The following is a 24,848-nucleotide window of genomic DNA, read 5'->3' as shown; positions in this document are numbered from 1 at the left end:
AAGGTGAAACAATAAATAATTATATGTATGCCATTTGTGTTTTTATTATTTATTATTCCTAAATAAAATAATCATAGAATTAAAGAACAGTTAAAACTAATAGGTGAACATTATGTTTATGCCTCTATGGATATAGGTATATGTATATACGTAAATCGACGCTCATTTTATACTTATGGGTATATATTATAATTTTTGTAGTTCTCTATCTGCTCACATGATGGCGCTAAGCGGAGATGGCATCTGAGGACTCTATACCCTATATTCAATGTACTCTATGGGTAGAATTTAAACGTCACTGTCAAAAATTTTGATAAAATTATAATAAACAAACAAAGATTTACGAGCTTTTCAAGTTTTCAGCAAAAGTTAATTAAAAATACTAGAAACAAGCAACTGAAACATGGCTGTAGCCTTCCAGCAACAGATATTTGCTCTAGACGCGCGGTTCAATGCATATAGAGCTCCAGGAAATCCTAACTTCAGTAAGTATTTCCTAAGGTATCAAATATTTCAAAATATATTACAAGAATATTACAGATAGATTCACTTCTTCATAATATTATTATTGAATATGGATAATAATTGGAAGTTGTTTATGGAACAATAGGGAACAATATTGATTGTTTCAGAAACATTATATATTAGGCGAAGGAGTCAACTTCTTAGAGAAAACTCAAAATTCAAGGTAACTTAATGTATAACGCATTATTATATTTTTTCTATATAATTATAATGTAAACGCAAGTAAGGGAAATTATAACAGTAAATTCAATTTACTTCAAAATATTTCCAAAATCCTCCTCAAAACAAGATTTATTATAAGTAACCACTATGCCTCAACTATGTCTGCTTGATGTAAATTTGCGAAATTTCATTATTTGTTTATTTAGTTTCTAATTCAAAATTACTAGAAATTGAATCTTACTAAAATAAAATTAAATGGCATCAAAACATTATTATTATTTTTGTTTAATTCTTCTTTAATTAAATAAGTTATTTAATTATGTGTGTTTTAGGACATAGACACCATTAAGAAGTACATAAATATAAGGAGTCAGTTGCTACAGAGGAGGTATGGTGTTCAGGACAACATATCCATCAGTTCATCGTCATCTCGACAAAGATCTAACAGCAAGGTGAGTAATCAGAAATATTGATCCTATTGATTTTCTACTGCTAGACACCCAGTGGTGTGCACAGGGTATTCACTATGCATACAATTTGTATAAAATGGAAAATTACTTCTCCAAACAGTAGGCAGTGTATTTTTTTTTTTTTTATTTACAAGTTGGCCCTTGACTACAATCTCACCTGATGATTATATTGGACAGTGAGTGTCCAGCATAATGTTAGTGAATGGAAGAGATTGATATATTTTGTCAATCCCACTTATGTGCAATATGATAATGATTTTCCAATGTTGGGCAAAATGTTTAAAACACATGTTTAACTTTTTTAACTTATAAATATAAAATATTAAATAAATGTGCGTTGGTCACCATTAGCAACCCATTTTCAACTCACTGTTAAGCACGAGTCCCCTCAGAATGAGAGGGGACATGCCAATAGTCCACAATGCAGGCCCAATGCAGATTGGCAGACGTCACATACATAGAGAATTAAGAAAATTCTTTGGTATGCAGGTTTCCTCACAATGTTTTTCTGTCACCATTTGAGAAACGTGATATTTAATATCTTCAAAGGCACATAACTGAAAAGTTGGAGGTGCATGCCCCAGATTGGATTTGAACCTACGCTCACCAAAACTAAGGCAGAGGTCATATCCACTGGGTTATCACAACTCGCATACATGTATTTTTGATGTATTCTTTGAAACTCAGATGCTTACAAGCAATGTGTGCTGGTATTAAATTTTATGATTCACATTGGTTCCAGGCAAGTTTGGCAATTGAAGACAGTTTTACTATTAATGCACCAAGAAAAGGTGATGATACTATATCAGAAAACTATGCTTTTACTGGAGTACATCATATATTTGACCAGGTAAGTTGATAAAATAACTAAAACAATATTATAATATTATAATGTTTAACTACGAAAGAAGTCAGCTAAAAAAAGTGGTCAGGCAATATATTTTATAATGATTAGTTAAAAAAAGTATAATGAGCTAAAAATATTTTGTAGTCTGTAAAAAAAATTAAATAATTTAAAAGAATTGTGTAAAATGTGGGATTAGGTCACATATTATTTTATTCAGAAAAATATATAGGAAATATTAAAAGCTGTAAAAAAAATGAAACTGTAATTAGGATTTTTTTCAGTAATTATAGTGGTAACTTATGTTTTCTAATGGATCTAATAATGATTTATTATATCTCACCCACAGCATTCAAAACAAGTAACAATGGTGAAGTTTGCGAACAATGACCGTTCAAGGCTATGCTGTGTGTCTGATGATTGCACCGTCTCGGTGTGTAATGTCACCTCCACACCTCCGAAGGTCACCTTCATATTAGAGGGACATGTTGAAGCAGTTACCGGTGAGAGATGAATATCTTAGTCTAAAAATTTTTTAATAGCATTACGGAGCAACATTATCACTCTGTGATAAAGCTTTATTTGATTAAAAAAAAAAGAGAAGTGGAAAACCATCACTTAGGGTAGTCATTGATGTTAACAAGTTTAGTACAATTTAGGAATTGCTTTAGTATGGTCTGGAATGCTAACTTATGCACATCTTTTAGACAAGCATGATCAACCTTTAGCCACAATTGGACTTATCTGTAGTCATGGCATGTGTCAACTACAAAAAAGACAAATGGTACACTAAAATGTTTTGTTTGTATCTTGTGAAGTGGAAAAGACAAATTGTCTACCAAAATCTTTGGTCTCCTTGTAAAGAACTGCTATTTACAATTCTGCTGTTATATGTCGCTCTACATGAGATATCTCATGGCGCGCATTCTAGGCTTAGGCGAGGGTTTTCTTCTTCTTCTTTCCTGGGCCTTTTCCGCACTTGGCCATAGGCGAGGGTAAATTAACTAATTACGGGTCTCCCTCAGGGTGCGACTGGTCCGCATCCAACGACCTGATCGCGACGTGCGCGCTGGACGGCATGCTGATGGTGTGGGACGCGCGCACTGGCCGGCGCCTGCGCATGGTGCAGGACCAGCTCACCGCGCCACTGCTGTGCTGCGCCTTCCAGCCCGCCAACAACAACATGCTCATTGTATCCTTTGATTAATGCTCATATGTTCATTTTATCCTTTGATTTATGCTTACATGTTCATTGTATCCTTTGATTGAGACTTATATATACACTGTATCTTTTGATTGATGCTTAAATGTTCATTGTACCCTTTGATTGATGCTGACATGTTCATTGTATCCTTTGATTGACGCTCACATGTCATTATATTCTTTGATTGATACTGACATGTTCATTTTATCCTTTGGTTGATGGTTACATGATTATTGTATCCCATGATTGATGCTTATATGTCCATTGTCCTTAATTGATGCTTACATGTTCATTGTATTCTTTGGTTGATGCTTATATGTGCATTGTATCCTTGATTGATTCTTACATGTTCATTGTATCCTATGATTGATGTTTACATGTTCATTGTATCCTTTGATTGATGTTTACATGTTCATTGTATCCTTTGATTGATGTTCACATGGTTATTGTATACTTTGATTGATGCTTACATGTTCATTGTAGCCTCATTGTATCCTTCAACTGATGCTTACATGTTTTGTATTGTCTCAGTTTCAATGCATCCATCATGGAGGACAGATATCCTTCCATATATGATGGGGCATTTAACATATTAAATTAAATCCCATTTTTATTCCATGAAGGTAGATAATTTTAACCAATATGTTCTTTAACTCACTGTGAAGGCCGGCAACGCTAGAGGTATGGTGGAAGTTCTCAATGTTTCGACAGGAATATATCCCAGAGGTAACTAATACTTGTAAAACATATAAATTACATTATTCAATTACAGCTGAGCTATGCTCGGAATATCTATGTATGATGAAATCAGAAATGAAGAGATCCACAGAAGAAACAAAGTCACCGACGTAACTCGCAAAGTTGAAGTGGCAAAGGGTTGAACATATGGTTTGAAGAAATGATGATGATGATATTTTATGAAATAAACCAAATTCAATTTAAAGAATACCTAAAGGTCAAAAGGACAGGTACGAAATAAGTCATTGGTAAACCCACTATAAAATAAACATGTGATATATAGTGTATCTATGCATGTAATACTAAATTATAAGGTCAAAATTTATTAGAGCCACCCGAGACCCGATCCGCACCGCCTCATCTGGTTCCGAATCGTCACCTCGAGTGGTTAGTGTTCTTCGTATGGATTTGTATGGGCGTACGCTCACTACATCAACTCCGTACCATCAGCGGAATGCCCCGCTCGCGAGGAGACCACGCGCGGACTACGAGTGGACCACTCGATGAAAGCTAGGTGTGATACGTGCACACCTAGAGCCAAACGTTGGTAGACTACTCGGAAATTAGATGACCACGCGAGGTTCACTGGTAACAACGCGGCGTCCACCCGTGGACGACGTGTCGACTACAAGTGGACGCCTAGCGACGATGCATTGTGGATCGGGTTCCGGGTGGCTCTAATGAGCTACAACCTTTATCACTGTTGTCCACTGTTTTCGAGTATTTTACAGGAGAATTACAATACAAGAGATAATTATTATTTGAAGTTTGAAATATTGTGTGTTGCGTAGGCGGCACCAGCATCGTGGGCGGGCGCGTGACGGCGCTCGTGTGCTCCACCAGCGGCAGGATATTCTGGGCCGCCAACGATAAGGTGAACTAGCACATGTGCTTTGTCTATTGTCACTTCCTACCGTTCCTATTCCTAGTATACAGTGATATTAATGGTCATTTAGTTATTTTTTTTATTCATCGCCAATTACCATCAGGTGAAATTGTGGTCAAGGGCTAACTTGTAAAATAATAATATCACACTAATATTATAAAGGCGAAAGTTTGTGTGTGTATGTTTGTTCCTCTTTTACGCTGCAGCTACTTTAGCGATTTGGCTGAAATTTGGTATGGAAATAGATTTTACTCTGAATTAACACATAGGCTATTTTCATCCCGGAAAAATCCATGGTTCCTGCGGGATTTGTGAAACAGTGAATTCTACGCAAACGTAGTCGCGGGCGTTCGCTAGTGATGAAAATAACTTTGTCGGCAGGGCATGATAGTGAGCTACCGCATGTCGAGCTCGGGCGCCATGCTGAGCAAGCTGCGGCGCTGCCAGGTGGGCGGCGCCGTCAGCAGCCTCAGCTGGAGCCCCTGGCTGGCGCGCCACCCCGCGCTGCTGGTCAGCGTCGCCGACAACTCGCTCAACTTGTTCAGGTACAGTGTTTGCTATGTAAGGTGACTTGTGTCCGCTCGTGTCGTGCGCTGCTGCACGTGTGTTGTGTCGCAGGATCACGGAGAGCGAGGGCGGGCTGGTGCTGCGCAAGCGCTTCGGCACGCGGCACGAGGCGGCGCCGGTGCGCTCGTCGTTGTGTCCGCTCGTGTCGTGCGCTGCTGCACGTGTGTTGTGTCGCAGGATCACGGAGAGCGAGGGCGGGCTGGTGCTGCGCAAGCGCTTCGGCACGCGGCACGAGGCGGCGCCGGTGCGCTCGTCGTTGTGTCCGCTCGTGTCGTGCGCTGCTGCACGTGTGTTGTGTCGCAGGATCACGGAGAGCGAGGGCGGGCTGGTGCTGCGCAAGCGCTTCGGCACGCGGCACGAGGCGGCGCCGGTGCGCTCGTCGTTGTGTCCGCTCGTGTCGTGCGCTGCTGCACGTGTGTTGTGTCGCAGGATCACGGAGAGCGAGGGCGGGCTGGTGCTGCGCAAGCGCTTCGGCACGCGGCACGAGGCGGCGCCGGTGCGCTCGTCGTTGTGTCCGCTCGTGTCGTGCGCTGCTGCACGTGTGTTGTGTCGCAGGATCACGGAGAGCGAGGGCGGGCTGGTGCTGCGCAAGCGCTTCGGCACGCGGCACGAGGCGGCGCCGGTGCGCTCGTCGTTGTGTCCGCTCGTGTCGTGCGCTGCTGCACGTGTGTTGTGTCGCAGGATCACGGAGAGCGAGGGCGGGCTGGTGCTGCGCAAGCGCTTCGGCACGCGGCACGAGGCGGCGCCGGTGCGCTCGTCGTTCTGCCCGCTGATGTCGTTCCGGCGCGGCGTGTGCGTGGTGAGCGGCTCGGAGGACTCCGGCGTGTACTTCTACGACGTGGAGGGCGACCCGCAGCACGCCGTCGTCAACAAGTTGCAAGGTAATACACCTTTTATTAATTTTAATTGTATAGTTGCTGTAGACTCCTTAAGGAAAACGTGTTACAAGGGGTTTGGGCAAACTTAGAAGTTCTGCCAGATGCATGCCACGACGTAGTTTCTGGATAGCTTGTATACCTAACTGCGGTTGGTCCGTACCTAATAAAGTATGAAATAACTAGTGGACCCGGACGAGAGATCATCCACGCAGACCCTCACGGGTCTCGGGGTTACCGGCTCGGCGATGGCCTCTTACGGTGGTTGCAAACGCCGCCTGCGACTACAGGCGGGTCACTGGGTGGGACCACTGTCGCGGTCCATGGTGCCAGAATGGATGTGTCATATCCGGTGTGTTACGCCGCGCTGCGATCGAGCCTGCGCAGGTCGCCGGCGATCTGCGGAGCTGCGGCGTGATGGTCTTCTGTGTGGGGCTTCTCTCACTGCTCGGCGAGGTGGAGCCCACCAGATGTTCGATGTGGACCCGGTCATACTTTGCTTTGACTTATATGCACTTCTTCCCTACCCTACCGTACCCTGACGTCACTCAATTGTTTCTCCTTCCCGAAACCTCTCCAAAAATACTTTTTTATGATAGTTAAACTCAAATTGACCTTTTAAGTATTACTACAAATCGTTTGTGTGGGAGTATAGAAGTATTTTTTTAGACGTCCAGGCAATTAATTAAATTTCCCTCTGTATCTACCATCGTACTACCTACTTCAAGGAATATTCTAAAAAAAGAATTAGCGAATTCGGTTCAGTTGTCGGATTTGTGTTTAGAGTTATATATTCTAGATTATTTTTTTATATTTTATGATAAGTCACATGGAGTCATATGGCGTCATTGTGGTCAGGTCACGCGGCCGCCGTGCTGGGCGTCAGCTTCAGTTACGACGAGAGCCTGCTGGCCACCAGCGACGTGTCGGGGCTCGTCATCATCTGGCGGCGCCGGTGACGTCACCACCACCGCCACCTGGCCACACTATAGTTGTGACACTAATTAGTACAAGATCACTCATAAGAACTGTGCTGAGTTGTGTACGATCTCTCAGTGATCTTGTGCTTATAGTTACTTGTGTATAGCTACTTAACCTTAGAAATTGAATGTCATTATCAAACCATATTAGTCTCACTGCTGAGCTCAAGTCACCTCTCACAGTGAGAGGGGTTAGGCCAATAGTCCACCACGCTGGCCCAATGCAGATTGGCAAATTTCACTAATGAATTAATAAAATTCTCTGGTAGGTGTGCTGGTTTTCTCACAATGTTATTCCTTCAGTTTGAGACACGTGATTTTAATTTCTTAAAATGCATGCAACTTAAAAAATTGGACTGGAGGGACAACCCACACCCCCCGGAATCGGAGGCAGAGGTAACATCCACTAGGCTACTACGGCTTAAGTTATGAATGCACTATAGTTAGTAATAGAATGTAATGTTGCGTTTGTTGTAGTACTAAATATTAATTGTTAAAATTATGAATACAGAATAGATTGAAAATTATTTATGTTATCAAAATAAAAGTCATTCAAAGTCACAATTTTTATTAATTATTTATTTTTCATATAAATACTGTTGAATTAATAAAGTAAAAGAAATAATAAATAGGTACAATTATAACAATAATTATTTTATTGGACAATTCATTCAGATAATTCCTTGTTACAATGTAAACAAATCCTTCGTATTGGAAATATTTTCGAAACAGATTAGCATATTACAATTAATTTATAAAAGCTAGCAATTACAAAGAATGCAAGACCACAGACTTGGCTTAAGATTTCGAGTTGAAAAAGTGATATCGACCTAATTATATGTTTCGCCCAAATATAGTCGAAACATTCCATATTACTCCATACAAATACAACATTGAATATGAAATCATTGCACTGTACCCAGACAGTCAGCAAATGACTCGTTGTGCCATTTCTCTATCATTTATGGATCACGACTCAGTTGATAACGCGCTGACTAGTACGTCTACTTACTAACTGTCACATGATATCAGCCGTGCTAGGTATGAAGAAGTCAGTAAAAATACTTTCTTAAATTTTGTATGGTAAATACTCGACAAAACGTCACATTTTTCGATTCGAAAACTTAGACCACGACCCCAGAACTAATATCAGCATCTACAAAATCTATATCTCTAAGTAATCCAAACAAAATGAACATCTACCAGCGTATTTACATCTGTACATTAACGAAAAATATCTAAAAAATAAAACTGTAAAGAACAAGAGTTTCAGAACAATAAAACACGTACGAAATACGAATAAATTTTTCATCAATAAAAAAAAAATTTCATCTCCGATTAACTTTTATTAAATTATATTTACAGCAGTAACTAAACAACTAAAATGCGATGATATGGAAATGAGAACAATTGCACACGAGACACGCTTGGACGAATTGCACATCTGATGACACGACCGCGGCGCGATACTGGCGCCCTCATCTCTATGACTATCTCCTACACGCAAAATACATTTCGTGACGTCATCCATGACACCTTTTCGCATGAGAAAGGAGTATGACATCCCTAAATTGCAATTAGAGTGCGCGTAAGATAAGTCTGCGCGCGACTGGCGGCGCAATTATGTTGCCAGCGTTAGTGATCTCTTTTACCCGCTAAGAGATAGATAGAGATAGACGACAAGATGGCGGCACTTTTGATTAGTTCCGATTTTGGCCACGCGCAAAGTTATCGTGCGAATACTCTACGACAAAACTAAAGTCCTTGCTGACTACAGAATATAATCTTCCACTTTCCTGATATGAATAGTACCTAATATTTGCTATCTCGGTAACTTCAAAAGAGTGACTGATTGAAAAATTTAATCTACATTGTTAGTTGGCTGAGTGATAAACTTTATTTAATGAATATATAATGATTTATTTATTTTGCCATCATCCGCGAAAAGTCGACGAACCCATGCGACAACGTCACCCAGGTCCGGCAAAATACTCTCTACGTACGTTTCACCCCGAAACCGGAGCATCCTCAGGAGATGTTGACTCTACAACGTGCAACAGGGCCGGCCCGTCCATATGGCGAACGGAGCGGTCGCTCCAGGCGCCAAAATGGTAAAGAAAAATAAAAGAAATTTCTTTCTTTTCGATTGCCTATATAAGGAACGCTAAAAACTTTTCAAATGTCCCTAGTATAATGTTAGGAGCAAACAGGAGAGGCGCCATAATTGGATCTCGCTCCATTCTAAAATTTACTTCGGGCCGGCGCTGACGTGCAATTGCACGTTGTCGCATGGGTTCGTCGACTTTTCGCGGATGATAGCAAAATAAATAAATCATTATTTAATCATGATGAACTTCCGCAAAGTAACGCCTGCTTCTATCCAATACTTTATTTAATGAATTTTATATAGAGAGTGCTTTAATTTATTGAAAGACATTGAGGTAGCGAAAAGTCCAACAGTATTTAAAGATTTTAGAATTTGGTTTTAATTGCATAGTAAATTATTCAAATACCGAAATACTCAGTCCAAGCATTTTATTCATTTGGTACAAATATGGACCTAGACAGGCTCACATATAATGTACTAAAAGTTCAAATTAACGTTTTTAAAATATCAAGATTGGCTAATGAAGACTGCAATCAAATTAAAAGTTTAGTAGCGCATTCCCAAAATTATAGTGCAAATATTGGAATAACTCAGTTTGATACTTGAATTTTCATTACATAGGTTTTTTTAACAAACACTAATAGATTTTTTTTGCCAGGTGATTTCAGTCTCTTCTTTCAGTAGCCAAATTCAACTAGACATATTATCATTCTTTTAAATCATTATAATCATATAGTTGTTTTTGTTTTATCGAATGAACCGATTCCATGTGCCAGTGGCAACGTCTTGATCAAAAATAAAGTTAAATGCTTGACTCGTCTTGTACATGCTGCTCAATCTAATGATCTAATCGAAATTACAATATCCTTGTCCTTGTAATCGGAATTACAATGTCTTTGTTATTACAGAAATTGGGGATATTCTCCTATTGCTATAGACAGATGTCTTAGGATGAAATTGGAGTTGATTGCGTTTAATTTTATTAGACAAGTAGCATTCATTGGGTTTTAGTTTTTTCCCAAACTGGTTCATGGGCGTTTGGAAAACAATAATATGATACTGTTTGCGAAATTCTTATGTAAAAATTAGTGTTACTAATATTATTATTAAGTTCGTAGTCTTCTCTTGAGGATGATCTGGTATCTGAGTAAATATTAAGATAAACAGAAATTAACATTAATACAATCATCCAGCCCTACATTGATGCAATGTTTTATTTCAAATCGAATATGTTAAACCATAAATAACCATCTCAAGTTGACAAAAGTACCATAATTGCTCGGACTGAGTATAACTAATTTTGTCCTATCAGCTGACAGCTTATAATAATTGAGATAACAAATATGTATACGATTCGAATGTCATAGTTAATAAGAGCCCAGTAACTAAAGTGGCTCGGCTTCACAATGTAGGACAATCCAATATTGCAGTGCACAATTTACCTATTAGAATAAAAAAAATGATAATAGAGATATTTTTCTATTAGAAGTGATATAGAATAAGTATTGTTTAGTAAAGAGAGAGGTAAAGTATGGACAAAATATCACTGCAGGCGGCTAAGTAAACTCTGGTCGTTGAAAATATGCATTTCTGACCAGTTGTAATGCAATGAATGGTCTTTAATTGTATTGGTCTTTAATTTATATGAAATACATTTATAGTTCATTAGTTTTTACTAAAAAATAATGATTGTTTTACTTATACTATCTCGTTTCTTTTTGGGAGGTTTGGCTTCAAGCTTCTACCAGAGTAGAGCTCGAGAGCTAAATTAAAGGAGTACATTTAGGAGGAGGAGTATATATCTCCCAACGGAGATTTGAGATTCGGACCTCGGTCTGGGGGGCGTTGGAATGAATAGGCTTCTTTGGCAGAGTCTGATCAGACTTGACAGCCCCGTGTCTGTGGTTAGATTTCTTTCATCTAAGAAATAGGGGGAAGAAAGTTCTTCAGTGTTACCAAGAAGGCATTGGGCATTGTCAGCAGTCACTATTAGCCATAAAGGACTTTCTTGGTATCTATCTGTGGAAGTAAAGGGTTACTGGCGGTATAATAAAATATGCTTTGACAGTATTTTTGTACAGGTGGACGATTTTATGTAAGTAATCATCCATCTCCTATTAAAAAGTGGATGCACAATCAGCGACCAAAAAACGTCTCTACTCAATGAGTGCCAAACAAAACTTCTTGGCACTCAATTCAAGTAGTCGCATTTGCAAATTCAACCTTAAATTCAATACTTAAGCTTGACTCTGAATTTGGGATTTTATTGAATATTGGACTATATTTAAAGACCATTAGGTAATTTAGCAATAATTCTAAATCTGTCAAAGCAAAATTGGCCAGTTTTTAAGTGGAATTTTCTACATGATTGTGCGTCTTTTAATTATAAGAGGTCAATGTATGTTACCTGCAACAAGATTTTGTACATACTTATGGTATAAAGTTTAAGAGTCAAGAAGTGATAGTGCATAGTGAATGTGCCGCCGGTTGCCACAAATGCGCCATGTTGATCTGTCACCGTCACTCATACATCTAAAAACACTTATTTAATACATATAAAGTTTTACTTAATTCTAAATTGGCTTTGAATTTTGAATAATCACTAATTAGGCACAGTCCAACTGTAGTATTACTAGGCCTTGCGGAAGCATGAATTCAATATAAGTAAAAACAATCCGGCCGCTCAGAGATTGCGTTTCTGGCTGGTCATGATAGAATGGGCGATGGAACTTGAAACAGCGCAGTTCAACAACCTTGTACGACAGTTCCAAGGTTGATGCCAACTATTTGTCTTTGTAGTGATCAGACAAATAACGAGGTAATTGAAATTGAATATTGTTTTATTCGATCACGACCTTTCAGAAACGCAATCTCTGAGCGGCCGGACTTTAGCGATAGGTACATACAACAATGCTACTCCGGCTTTAAGCTATTTAGATTAAAGCCAAAATAAATGTGTATAATAATTAGTTTCTACATACCTAAATTTTTTTTTTAGTATTAAGCTGTAAATCATATAATACAAATGTGTTTATGGTAATATTCGTCTGGCAAATATATTTAAGTATTTGTAGAAATAAATTTAAGTTACATAAGAAGTAAGAACCCAATTTGTGTTACTTTTGCATGCGATCTGCATCAGTAGACTGACAAAAATTGTCACAGAATAAGCATTTGGTGCATGAATTTATATTGCTAATGCATACTTTCGATATTCGTAACGTTGGACTGTAACCTAAAAGATATTTTTTTTCACAATTCCAAGATGGCGGATGCGTATTCATTGTGCGTAGTTGTAAGTCACAAATACGATATAATTTCGACAATTGATACGCGTGTTCAGATACACGTCACAAATAGACATCGAGTGTACAAATATCAAGATAAATAGACAATATGTATCAAAGTATAAATATCATTAAAAATGTATAAATAAAACGAGTTTTTTTTATCATTAAAATATCTAACATCTAACGCTAAATAATGACTGCAATGCAACTCCGCAAAATGAACTAGCTGACGCCGCGCGGTTTCACCCGCGTGGTTCCCGTTCCCGTAGGAATACGGGGATAATATACAGCATATAGCAGCCCTCGATAAATGGGCTATCTAACACTGAAAAAAAAAATTCAAATCGGACCAGTAGTTCCTGAGATTATCGCGTTCAAACAAACAAACAAACTCGTCAGCTTTATAATATTAGTATAGATTCAAATTGCGACATTTGATTTGCACATGTATCCGACACATAGTTTTACATAATTACGATATTCTACGCCTACATATATTACTATAATTATATTATGAAATAATAAAAACATTACTTACGAGAGTCTAGCAAATATTAAAAAGTTGTTTCCTACAGCTGTATAAAAACTGGGCCTGTAGCCAAGTGGAAAGTCGATTCTCTTTCTACGAACGCAAAGGCTTCCAAATTCAAAAATGCATGTAAATGTAGCTTCCGATTGAATTTCCCACGCAATACTGTTTAGACATACGTCAAAGTATTATCTGTGGTGGCCGCACTTTTTACTCTATGTTCATTATAAAATTCATCTTAGAAGAAAATTCTCGAGGTTTTTGTACAAGTAAAGCATTAGTGATTTTATTGGAAATAATTATAACTATGAGTGTGAAAGAATATTTGAAGCAATAGCTTTTAATGTTGTTTTATAAAACTCTTTACAGGTTAGTAAATAATAGTTGTTTGTACCATGAGTGTAAAAATAAGTTGTATTTGCCAAGATGACTTGCGATGTTCAAAACAAATAAATTTATCTTTACAGAGCAACAACTTTAGTTTTTGTTTCAATAACATGTATATGACATTTGCTATCGACAGGACGTGATCAAGGTCTGTCATTTCTATACATTTTTTCTAGTTTTCGAAGCGATAGCGATCGTAGAAAGAGAATCGACGCGCTACTTGGCTACAGGCCCTGAGTAGGCCGCTTCGGGGGCGTTCGACGATCCTACAGTAATCATTACAATAATCAAAGCGCTATATCTACATAATATATACCGTTCACGGTTATTTGTACCATAATACGTCTCTGTCGAAACACCTCGCGATGTTCACTTTAAATCAAACATTGCATTATGAATAATTTCACTGTATTTGAAGATATAAATTAAAAAAAAAATAATTGAATTCCGATATGTATAAAAAATGTCATGCAAAATAATAAAAAATTTTAATACTATAATATCGAACACTTAACCAATAAGACGGTATGTAAACTTACGAGTACAATGGCATCGACACACTACGGCCAACGTATTCAAATGTATGGCTCGACGCGAGCGGAGCGGACGAGTTGACACTTCCAGCGATGTAAGCGCTTTATTTAGCTTTACATACGATAGTATCACATAATAGGCTAGTTGACACTTTTTGAAGTTTACTCCATAAGAATCGTTGCGTTGCGAAAATTTTAATTATAAAATATTTTTTTTGACAATACGAGCCAAAACGCTGTCGGCCATGATGGGCTATATTTTAACTCTTTCATGACGTCACGTTAACGAATCCTTTACCAAACGGAGCGTTTGGTTAGTTTGACGTTTAATACATCAAGTAACATTGTGACGTCACAAAATGGACGACGGCGTTTTTAACTTTTGAAAAATTTGAAAAACTTAACTTTTATTAATTACAATCTCTTTATATATCGGACCATTGTTCCATGTAGGAAATTAATATTGTGTATATTAAATTTGATGTGAGTCAACTACCCTATTATGTGACACACAAGTAAATGATCTGAAAATTGTGAAAACCTTTTTTATGATACTAAATTTCGCGCTTAAAACTACCGATTTCGATGTGAAATGGATCTTGATATACGCATCATGTAATTATTAATGCGTTCACGCTGATTTGTTATACTGACTTTATTACGTCACAAATTGAGTATTCAACATATTCATTTCATTCATTAATATTTTTCATTTATTTAAATATGTAATAATCTACAAATTTTCGACCCATGCTCGTATCACTCCGCAGTACGTACAAAAACCGAAGCCTCAACGCCTCGGACTTCAAGCCTTCGCACTCGGCGACTTTTTCACGTGCATATAAATAAACGAACCACGAATCTGTATCCACTGCATAAGATTGCATTATTGAATAATGATATGAATGTGTAAACGAAAATGAGTTTTGAAACAAACACCATTAAGTTGATTTTACTTTGACAAATGGCGCGCAAAAAAGTCGCCAAATACACATCTACTTATATTATATACAATAAGAAATCTACATCTACACGTTTGATCTACTTAAGAGATATTCGGTGTTTTGTTCCGCTCGAGAGTGGCCTTCGAGCTGCTCTCTATCCCGGAGTCCTCGTCCCCGCTGTCCAGGACGGTTCCCTCCCCTTTGACGGGCTCCACCTTCGTGGATGTCTCCTCCTTCACTTCAACGTTGTCTTCATCCGTGAGGACGATCTTTTCGTCCGCGTTTGTCGCTTTGCTCGTCGACCCTTTGCCGAAAGTGGAGAACGTCGGTTCGGGGATAGCATCATCACAATCCTTGGGCAGAGGCAGCGACATCGTTATGATCGGCGTCTCGTCCGTCATCACGAGGGGGGTCGTGCCCACCTCGGCGGGCTTCTCGTCTCTCCGCTTGGGTTTGTCGAGCACGAAGTTGAACACACGGTTGTGTCGCGGGGAGGGGATGTGCGGACTGGGGGGTAGATCCAGCTTGAGCTTGTCCCGCGTGTGACGAAGCCCACCCAGGGACTCCCCCCCTGGAGAGCTCGGGCTCACCGACTCGCTGGAACTGGTGCTGTCCACCGACCTCCAGCACTGCGTCGACTCGGAATCTAGCATTTTTTTGGCTTTAAAATCGTCGTCCGTGATGGATCCCGGGGTGATGTCCTCTACGCCCGAGTCCGGGGTGGTGAAGTCTAGGGATGGGGCCCTGCTGGGGACGTACGTTGGCGTCGGCAGCGGCGATGGCGGCGGCGGGAAGTCGTCGAGCTCGTCGGCGAGGTCGCGGGCGAGCGGCTTGATGTGCGCGCCGGGGAAGAACTGGCTCGCCGACGACATCACGCCGAGGCTCTCGAACGGCCGCGCCGACGACGATATGAAGAAGTCTTCGTCGTAATCTGTGGACAGTCAAAAACAAAGTGCACTTTGAATATAAACTGCTAGACCACCATTTTAACTATATACAGCAGAGGTTCCCAATTTTTTTTTCTCATAAACCACTTTCACATTTTACTGGTTCCGGTGGACCCCTGCTAAATTTCTATCCAAAACTCGACTCGAAAAAATGTGTTTAGCTGTATCAAATGCCATCACGAAATAATCAGTTAAAAAAAATAGTGAGAATTGATTACTTAATAAGTTAATTAATTAATTGATTGTGCTGTGAGTGTATGACAAAAAGTAAAATTGTCCAGGCAAAAATTTATTTCAGCCAACTTTAATTTTTGATATCAGAACACAAGGAAGCAATCAATTCCAAATTATTTTATTTAGAAAACCCCCCATTCGGTATGAAACCAGATAAATTTTCGTAGACCCCCCCTTACGCATCGTGAACCCCTATTTTTATGTTACATCAATGTAGACCCCCGGCGAGTCTTCGAGAGTTCGATAGTTTCAGAGATACTTGTAGGCAAGAATATAATATATTCTGCCCTTAGCCGAGGTGTAACAGTGAGCACACAAACCTGCGCCGATAGCGATGCCGGCTCGGAGCGGGAACATGTCGAGCGGGCTGGGCGCGCCGAACAGCTGCCCGTAGCCGAGTTCCGCCTCTTCCGCACTCGTCGGATCCCATTCTGCGGTGAAATTACTTTAGTTATTTCATTGAGCCTCAACATTGGCGATAACACTCATTACTGGCGTTTGACACACAAGGGAGGGAGTCATCCCTCCCCTGAAAGTATCCAAATAATCAGATCCTGAAAGTATCCAAGTAATCAGATACCCTGATGAAGATGATACGCTGAGAAAATTTGTGGGTGTTGATATGGCGCGAGATAAGAATCGAAGAAAGACTAAAAAGCCGACGTAGCCACAAAGTCTTGCCACCGGTTGCATGTCGGGTTTCTGCGTCCAAATCAAAGGATCTGCTTAAGCTACGGTTGACGTTGTCTGCAGATCGTCTGACCCAACGAATGTCTTTAATGTACTTTCATTGACCGACTCTAGCTCAGTGTGTCAGCCTGCGACTGTGTCATGACTCATAAAGTATTGATTTTTCATGAACATTATGATCATTGGCATGCATTTCTTAGAATCACTACAAATATGTGTTCGAGAAGGAATTTTACATTTCTTTACAATTTTTACGTATAGTGCTTGGAGTTTCTTTATATCTATTCTATATCGAATCAGGAATGAGGAGATCCGCATAAGAACCAAAGTCACTGACGTAGCTCAGCGAGTCGCATAGCTAAAGTGACAATGGGCAGGACAACACAGTTTGAAGAGCCGATGGACGTTGGGGTCCCTAAGTGCTGGAATGGCGACCCCCTAGAAAACGCAGTGTTGGTCGACTCCCCACTAGGTGGACTGAGGACATCAAGCGGGTTGCAGGGATGCTGGCGGCTCAAGACCGTTTTGTTTGGAAATCCATGCAAGAGGCTTACGTCTGTTAATAATGAAGAAGATGATGAAGTTGATGAGTGCATATCCTAGTTAAACACGTTGTACACGCCACTGATTACGTCCTACCTGAGTATGTGGAGAAGTCGGGCAGGTAGGCGGCGGGCGAGTCGGCGTCCACGTCGGCCGCCTCGCGCGGGTACTCGTACACGCAGTGGTACTTCTGCCGCTTGAACACCACGCGCTTCTTGCTGTCCTGTTTCATGCAGTTACAACTGTTTGAAATTACTTAATATTTTTTTCTTGGTCATTAGACTTGCACTTGACTACTTAGACCAAATACCTGTGGACTTGTATCGCACCCAAATTCACCAACAAAAATTACTGTCGTTTTTTGATGGGGACGGGTTAAACTCGCACATCGTAAATATTTAACACCAATAAACATATTATGTCCTTAAACTACACACATCGAGAAATTCCATTCGCAATATAAAACTAATTTTAGATGAGTAATTTTAACAGACTAACAAACGAACAGAATATTTGATTACTTGATCGATGTTTTGCTCTTCCGGCTGGAGAATCGATTCTTTTTAGATACTGTTTTTTTTTAAATTTGATATATTCTATGCTATTAAACTACACAAGCACGCATTTTTAGGGAGCTCTTTATAATTCGTCTGAGCTTTATTACAATTATGTCTGATGGAAAGCAATAAGGTACTCTAGGAAGTGACTGACGCGCTTGCTAAGAAGTGCCTTTTCTCTCTTGCTTCGAAGGTGTTCAGATTGTAGGTGGCAGGAAACCCAGACGCCAGAAGGGCGAACAACACGTTAACATTTGGAATAAGAAATGTTGAAGTGAAACGTTTGGTGCTGGTCGTTTTGATATCAATGACGTAGGGATGCCACCCTTTACGACGTCTCGCTGTTCTGCTATAGAAGGGAGAAGCAGGAACAAGATAGTGGAGCTCCAGAAGTCTTACAGAAGCACGTTAAGCTGTCAAGCTGTCAGTGCTGGTCATTATAATTGACATCGCATAATGATCATTAATACCCTGTGTATTCCATTCTCTTAAGAGGCCTGGTTTAGTAGTTGGCACTTCAAAATACTGACGATGAAGGCCATAATAATCACTAACCTGCGGTTGCTCCAAGCTCCTGAGCGACGACTTGGAGGGCGCGGCGCGGCAGTCCCACGAGGAGGGCACGAACTCCACCTCATCTCCCTCCGAGCCCGACGCGGAGTCCCCCGAACCGGCTGACGAGGGCATTCCCCCTGACCCCGTGTGGCTCGGCTGAGAGTTGCTATCTCGTTGCTGCTTATAATGAAACATGTATATATTTATATTTTTTGACACTGTATGCGGGTATATTTTAATTCTAATCCGTGTGTATAAATTACATAATATGAATTGATGGCCATTATATAGGTAGAGATGAGTCGCTCTTGGCCATGCATTGAATGACATGACAATTCTTTTGGTTATGGACACCTAAATTGTGCTTTTTTGTCTTTAAATAAAATATGGTCGCGAATGATGGTAATTGTAAGCAAATACTATATCGTTTATATGAATTATGCAGTGATAGTTGATGATTTTTGGAAATTATTAAGTATTTTGACTCATGTCTTATGATTGCAGTGATATCTATGTTTTAAAGAAGCCGAAAATAAAATGTATGGTCAATGAGTTTTAGAAGATATTATCGGACTGTCAACCCCAATTTATTGATAAAGCTGCACAAATGATGAAATCTTTTTGAAATCGCTAAAAAGTAACAAAGTAACAGTAATAAAAACATACAAAACAGGGAATAGTAGCATCTAAACGACAATTGCGTAATTAAGATTCCTCTAACTATAACCTGTACAATATTAAAAATGATTGTTGGCTACTACAATTAAGCAGAAAAGTTTTAATAAACACAATATAATATTAGGAAGAAGTTTTTAATAAATGATATACATCTATTTTACTTCAAAATAGTGTATGTATATTCCCATTTTCTCGGTCTAGTTATTGAACTTTTACGCACTTTGGGTGGAGTTAAATTCAAATTTTGTCTACTCATCCCGGAAAAGTCTATAAAATTAAAAAGTTACTTAAGGCCTAGACCATTTATAGTGAGCGGAATCTTCCTACAAAGCACCAACACATCACAAGCATAACCAAAGGCATCGGAAGCGTATAACAGGTCCAAGACTTACGTGCTCAAACTGTGTCGAAGGCACGACGGCGGTCTCGTGTCCCTCGCCGTCCTAAGCGCCACAGACAGAGGTTACAAACATGCAGGCACACCAACACCGATACAGGGTTACCTCAGACCAATTACCTTCTATAGGACCTGCCTCGCCAGAGGTTACCCCTCTGTCAAAAATATATGATCATGAGCAAACGTATTCATACAAACTGCATCTATGAATCGATGTTTCATTGTGTTAAATTACACGTGTGTATATTACGATTTAAAAGGAGATAGTCCAAAATTGTATAAAGCCCAGGATCAGTCATTGCACCCTGGCGAAAATAAAAGAAAACTATTTTTTTAACTATTTTTGATTATACAAATCTACGAATTTACTTTTTTCTTTCGAAATAATATTCATTACCGGTAATAATGGCGGATTGATGACGTTTTCAATGCATCGATTTGACGTTTGCTGTTAATTGTCATGTCATAGTTGCTTTTTTGATATAACTCAAAAACTTGGGTCTTAATTTTATATATTTCTTTTATTTAGTTAGATTTATTCACTTTAGATTTTAATAAAATCCTTGTATTTTTAAATTTTAATGAAAAGAGTGGACCTGAAATGGACCATCTCCTTCATAGTTGTGCGTACTATAAGGGCACAGGATATATTTATTGTTATTGCTAAATACTTTCGATGTGTTAGTTTATCTCGTCCACCCCAAATAACGACAGACTTTGTTGGTAAATATCAATGTGATACAAGTCCAATAGAAGGTAAATGGTCAGAGAGGGTTACTACATAGACACGCACCAAACATTATACAGTAGAAAACCGAATTAACCACCATGCTGATTTGACAAGTCTCCTTTACCGAATATACAGGGCAAGTCCATGGCGAAAATTGTTTTAGGATTTTAAAACTAAAACTATCCTTATTGTTTATTGGCTCCAATCATTTCGGTTAATCGGTTTCTATTGTATTTGTTTTCAGAGGACATAATAATCTCTGGGTTCCTAACAAATCAATTCATCTTTATTGAATTTACTTTTGGCGCTTCTAATAAACTGTCGTACGTTATGTTGTACTTACAAACCTATAGATTTGTATTACAAATTTTACATTCCGCTATTTATAAGTATGTAAAATAAGTATCACCTTAGATCACTAAATTTAAATTTGATACTTGAATATTATTTATTTAATTATAATTTAGGAGGTTTTCTTAATGTTACCAAGTATGTTAAACCTTCCTGAAATAAACAATCGATCGTACTGATACTGGATATTATAGAAAATTATAAAAAACGTGATAAAAAAGTTTAATGATTATTATAGGAATGCATAGCAATTATTTATGTATGTTGATATAATATACACCTAAAAATTAATGCGCCTAGATGATTTATATGTAATGTAATGTTAGGCACTACAATATGAAAAACTAAAAAAATACAGGCAAAATAATTCTCTAAACCCACACCACAAAAAAACTATAAGCCAAGTCTGAAAAAAAATATCTACAAAAATTCACACCACAGCATTATAAAAAAAAAAAAAATGAATATAATGCTACCATATAGGACTGTTTTGCCAGTTCAAGAGTGCGTTTCATTTGAATAGCAGAGCAAAAAAAATCAGATGAATAGGTAATAGGTGTACATATTCTACTTTTGGAAGACGGTTTCAGTGACGTAGCGTGTATATCTGAAATTTGGGAAAATACCCTTCTAAACCCTATGATTGAAAAACATTAATTACTAAATTGATTAAAAAAATATTTAACATTCTACTTAATTTCCATAACTACATTTGCAATTTAAAAAAAAATTAATATATAGAAATTGATTTGCAAGTGGAAGGACACAAAAGGTGAGGAAGAGTAAAGAAGAGATGGTTGGAGTGTATGAAAGTGGAAATGTGTGTAAAGGGAGGAGGAGGGGAAAATGAGTTCACAAGTAAACAATTGATTGTAGATTGACATATCTTGCCGACCCCACTTTGGTGGGATAAGGGGAAGGAGTTGATGGTTTGGTGTAGAAATTAAAATTTCATTCTTCGGTAATTTAAGTTACAATGTACATTTTTTACTTGATTTGATGATTTATATTTTTAAACCAATCTTCTCACGCTACGCTACTGGGCATGATGGTGATGATAATATAATCAATAATTTGAGACACATTTTTGAACTCGGCTCATTGAAAAACACCCTAAAATGCGAATTCGTTTGTATACAAAACATACATTCATTTTGAAAAGCCTAAAAAAAGGTATTTCTTTGATTAGCGTGATTTGACTATAGTTATCTAGTTTGAAGTTTTGTGTACAACCACATTTGCATAATTACTTTAAATCACTATGGGGAAAAAACCAGAAAGGGCAGAATTATTTATTTACAAATTCCCTTACACATAAACAATTAACTAGAGTTGCATCAACACAAAATCTACTTTAAACCTTATCTTACCTTCCAAATAAATTCTCCGCTTGATGAGTTTGTGGAGTGAGAATCGCTATCGCTGTCCCAGTCTTTCAGTATATCGGCCGGCTTGCTGTCCTGCTCGCACTCGGGTGACGTTGGTTCCGTAGGCGAGTCTCGAGAAAATGACGTAGTCATTATTTCTGTTGCAGGACCTGAGTATTATGTTGAAAGTCATCCCTATTAGATAGTTATTTTATTATTATTGCATAAATATACTATTTTAATATCAATTCACTTACCAGTAAATCTTATATCACTCAGAAGAGGAAAATACGAGTCAAGCTGACAATACTTTTTTTCATTCTGTAAAAAATCTTCCGTAAGCGACGTCACCTGTTTCTCTTCTTGTACAATGCCATTCGCGTCTAATCTATCTTCATACAACTGTTCCATAGTTATAGTGGGACCTCCTAGTGCGTCCAAGTCATCAGCGGGACTTGTATTGGACTCGGAATCTGTTACGATTTCTAGAGACTTCTCAGAAGTACTATTTGTCTGGTCTTCTCTCTTTAAATCATTGATGGCAATATCATTATCATCTACATTGCTTTCCATCAACTCTTCAAAAGTTTCATTGAGAAAATTTACTGTTGCATACTTTTCGGCAATCCCATTGCAATGCACAGTAGCTTCAGGAACTGATATTGATGTATTTGTTTCGTTTTCGTCAGTTTGAATAATTGTTTCATCTTCTTTGTTTGAACTTTCCTGAAGGTTCATTGGGCTCTGTGTGATGTTATTGACTAGATGTATCTGTTCCTGACAATCGTCATCTACATCTTCGCATTTTTCTTCAGATATACCATTGACTGTCTGGTTAGACTGACTATCGTGTAACAAAATATTTTTATTCGAATGATAAGGATCAGTGTGGGAATCATAAGTACTATTATTCATGGCCATATAATTAGCTCCCGTATGAGATTCGTAGGTCCTGTTAGGACTCACTTTTGACAACATTAAAGGACTCTCAGTTATAATTATCGAATGGGGTTGTTCTGTCTCTTCCTCTAAATTATCTAAGTCTGTGATAAAAATATTCAATGGTTGGCTATTATCAACTACGCGAGATTCGAATAAATTCGTAAAATTTTCTGAGACGAAAACAGGAGACTCTGGTTCGATTACGACGGGACGTGGTGAGTTATTAACATCTGCCTTGTGCGTCGCGTCTGCTGCCATTGTGAGACTACTAGATATTCTTTCATTTTGGATTAAAAGTAAACTAGCGTCAATTGTTGGCGAAAGAGATTGAGATCTATTGTTGGCAGATTTCTCAAAATCTGAATATGTCGGTACTTCTACTAAAAGCTGTCTGCTCATGTCCGAAACTCCCAGGTTGCTATCAGAAACTTCTCTATTAAGATCGGATAACTCTCTATCTTTACTTAACGTTTTACTTTCTCCGTCTAATAAAATTTCGGAGCTAACACGCTCATGACACGCGCTAGAAGATAAATCTTGCGGTCGTATTTCAGCAGACTGACAAAATGATAGGAAATTGGGTTCAACACCCGAGAAGTGCCCAGAGCTCATTTCTACTTGAGGCATTTGAAGTGGTATAGCCTCGATATTTTTATTATCCTCAACAACTAAAATAGGTGTACTTGTTGCTGTTTGAGCCATATCTACGAAGTGGGTATGAGGACTATTAATTACTTCATCATTGATCTGTTGATCTTCAGAGATTCTACATTGATTCACTGCGACCGGGCTATCCTCTAAACAAGATAGTTCGACACTGTCTATCTTCTTAAGACATGGTTTCATTGTGAGATGTGGACTTTGTGGGCTCTCCTTGACAGAGATCACCCTCGCCTCCTTAGGTGGAGTTAAATGTACACTATCGTCTGGAACTGGAGATCTCCTTACCATTTCAGGTTGAGGGAGCATCCACGCATCCTCAAAACCAGATAAAAGTTCAGTAGTACAGTTAGAATATGACGGCATTCCAGACATTAATGTGCCGTACGCTAAATCTTTCGTGGGAGTATTTTTAGTCGAGTCGTTTAAGTCTGATTTCGTAACAGCGGATGTCGTGCCTGCCGCTTCCGTTTTAATTTTCGTATAAGTGTGATTGTCGTTAATCGAATCGCGGGAAAATGTCTCAGACTTGCTGTCGTGAATGATATAAGTCGAGCAGTGGCTCGCTTCCTTTTCATCGTCATTGTGAGTCAGTGTGTCGTCGCTTTCGCTCTTGTCCTTTTCTGGCTCCGCTTCGAAATCTATCGGAACATCGGGATCCATGGCAAGATCGTCAAAGTTTTCCTCCACGTTATATAACGTATCATTCGAACACCACGAGTCTATACTTGTAGCCTTCGATAGGCATTGGGTTTCCGATGGCTTGGATGACTTCGCGTCAGTTGGCACAGTCGGTTTAGAGAACGTAGATACACCGGCGGGGTTATCCGAGTTCTCAGGGGGCGATGTTTCTGTGGTGGGACTGAGGAGGAATGGCGACACTTGTGAGAGCCTTTCGCAGTTCGATTCTTTTTCGTCATCGTTTTTGGTGTACGTTTTATTATCGATCGGGGATTGCAGATCTTGTGTCTTCTTCGGTGAAATGGCGTTTAAGCTGTCTGCGCTCATTGTTGCTCTGTAAATTTAAAAAGGCATGACTTAGTTTCAAGTTTGAAATCTAAACCGCAAATCGCTCAACATATGAAATTGAAAAGCAGGGAGGTAGTTTATAGTTAGTTGATATCCACTATGAATGCATTTTGCAAGATGGTCGGAA

The 24,848-nt window shown here is 38.9% G+C and overlaps 2 protein-coding genes across 4 annotated transcripts in view; one reads left to right on the top strand and one right to left on the bottom strand.

Annotated features, from left to right (window-relative positions):
- Positions 1–270: 270 nt before the first annotated feature.
- Positions 271–10,087, top strand: LOC112049533 (WD repeat-containing protein 13). The gene is made up of 11 exons (XM_052884110.1): positions 271–485; positions 633–688; positions 1,020–1,139; positions 1,900–2,007; positions 2,351–2,504; positions 3,027–3,193; positions 3,871–3,931; positions 4,735–4,817; positions 5,211–5,374; positions 5,448–6,277; positions 7,130–10,087. The coding sequence occupies exons 1-11, from the start codon at positions 404–406 to the stop codon at positions 7,228–7,230; spliced, it is 1,926 nt and encodes a 641-aa protein (XP_052740070.1). The 5' UTR covers positions 271–403; the 3' UTR covers positions 7,231–10,087.
- LOC112049523 (uncharacterized) overlaps positions 7,803–24,848 on the bottom strand; it is a 63,333-nt gene continuing 46,287 nt past the window's right edge. For 2 of the 3 annotated variants that reach the window (XM_024087453.2, XM_024087454.2), the window contains 7 exons: positions 22,348–24,707; positions 22,094–22,260; positions 19,638–19,688; positions 18,568–18,744; positions 17,552–17,678; positions 16,543–16,653; positions 7,803–15,972 (listed from right to left, as the gene is read on the bottom strand). In XM_024087453.2, coding sequence (XP_023943221.2) covers positions 15,143–15,972; positions 16,543–16,653; positions 17,552–17,678; positions 18,568–18,744; positions 19,638–19,688; positions 22,094–22,260; positions 22,348–24,707 — 3,823 coding nt within the window. In that variant the 3' untranslated portion in view covers positions 7,803–15,142. The remainder of the gene's footprint in view (positions 15,973–16,542; positions 16,654–17,551; positions 17,679–18,567; positions 18,745–19,637; positions 19,689–22,093; positions 22,261–22,347; positions 24,708–24,848) is intronic. The other variant, XM_024087455.2, reaches the window with a different exon arrangement.

Source organism: Bicyclus anynana, chromosome 11 (genome assembly GCF_947172395.1).
Source record: "Bicyclus anynana chromosome 11, ilBicAnyn1.1, whole genome shotgun sequence".
In the NCBI taxonomy this organism is placed as follows: Eukaryota; Metazoa; Arthropoda; class Insecta; order Lepidoptera; family Nymphalidae; genus Bicyclus; species Bicyclus anynana.
Note: the sequence above shows the minus strand (reverse complement) of the source record. Positions and strands in the feature narration are given on the sequence as shown.

Excerpts from the sequence above, each read along its gene's own strand:
- LOC112049533 (XM_052884110.1), top strand. The coding sequence starts at position 404 with ATGGCTGTAGCCTTCCAGCAACAGATATTTGCTCTAGACGCGCGGTTC. Across the intron at positions 3,932-4,734 it reads GACAGGAATATATCCCAGAG|GCGGCACCAGCATCGTGGGC; the intron begins GTAACTAATACT and ends TGTGTTGCGTAG. Across the intron at positions 5,375-5,447 it reads AACTCGCTCAACTTGTTCAG|GATCACGGAGAGCGAGGGCG; the intron begins GTACAGTGTTTG and ends GTTGTGTCGCAG.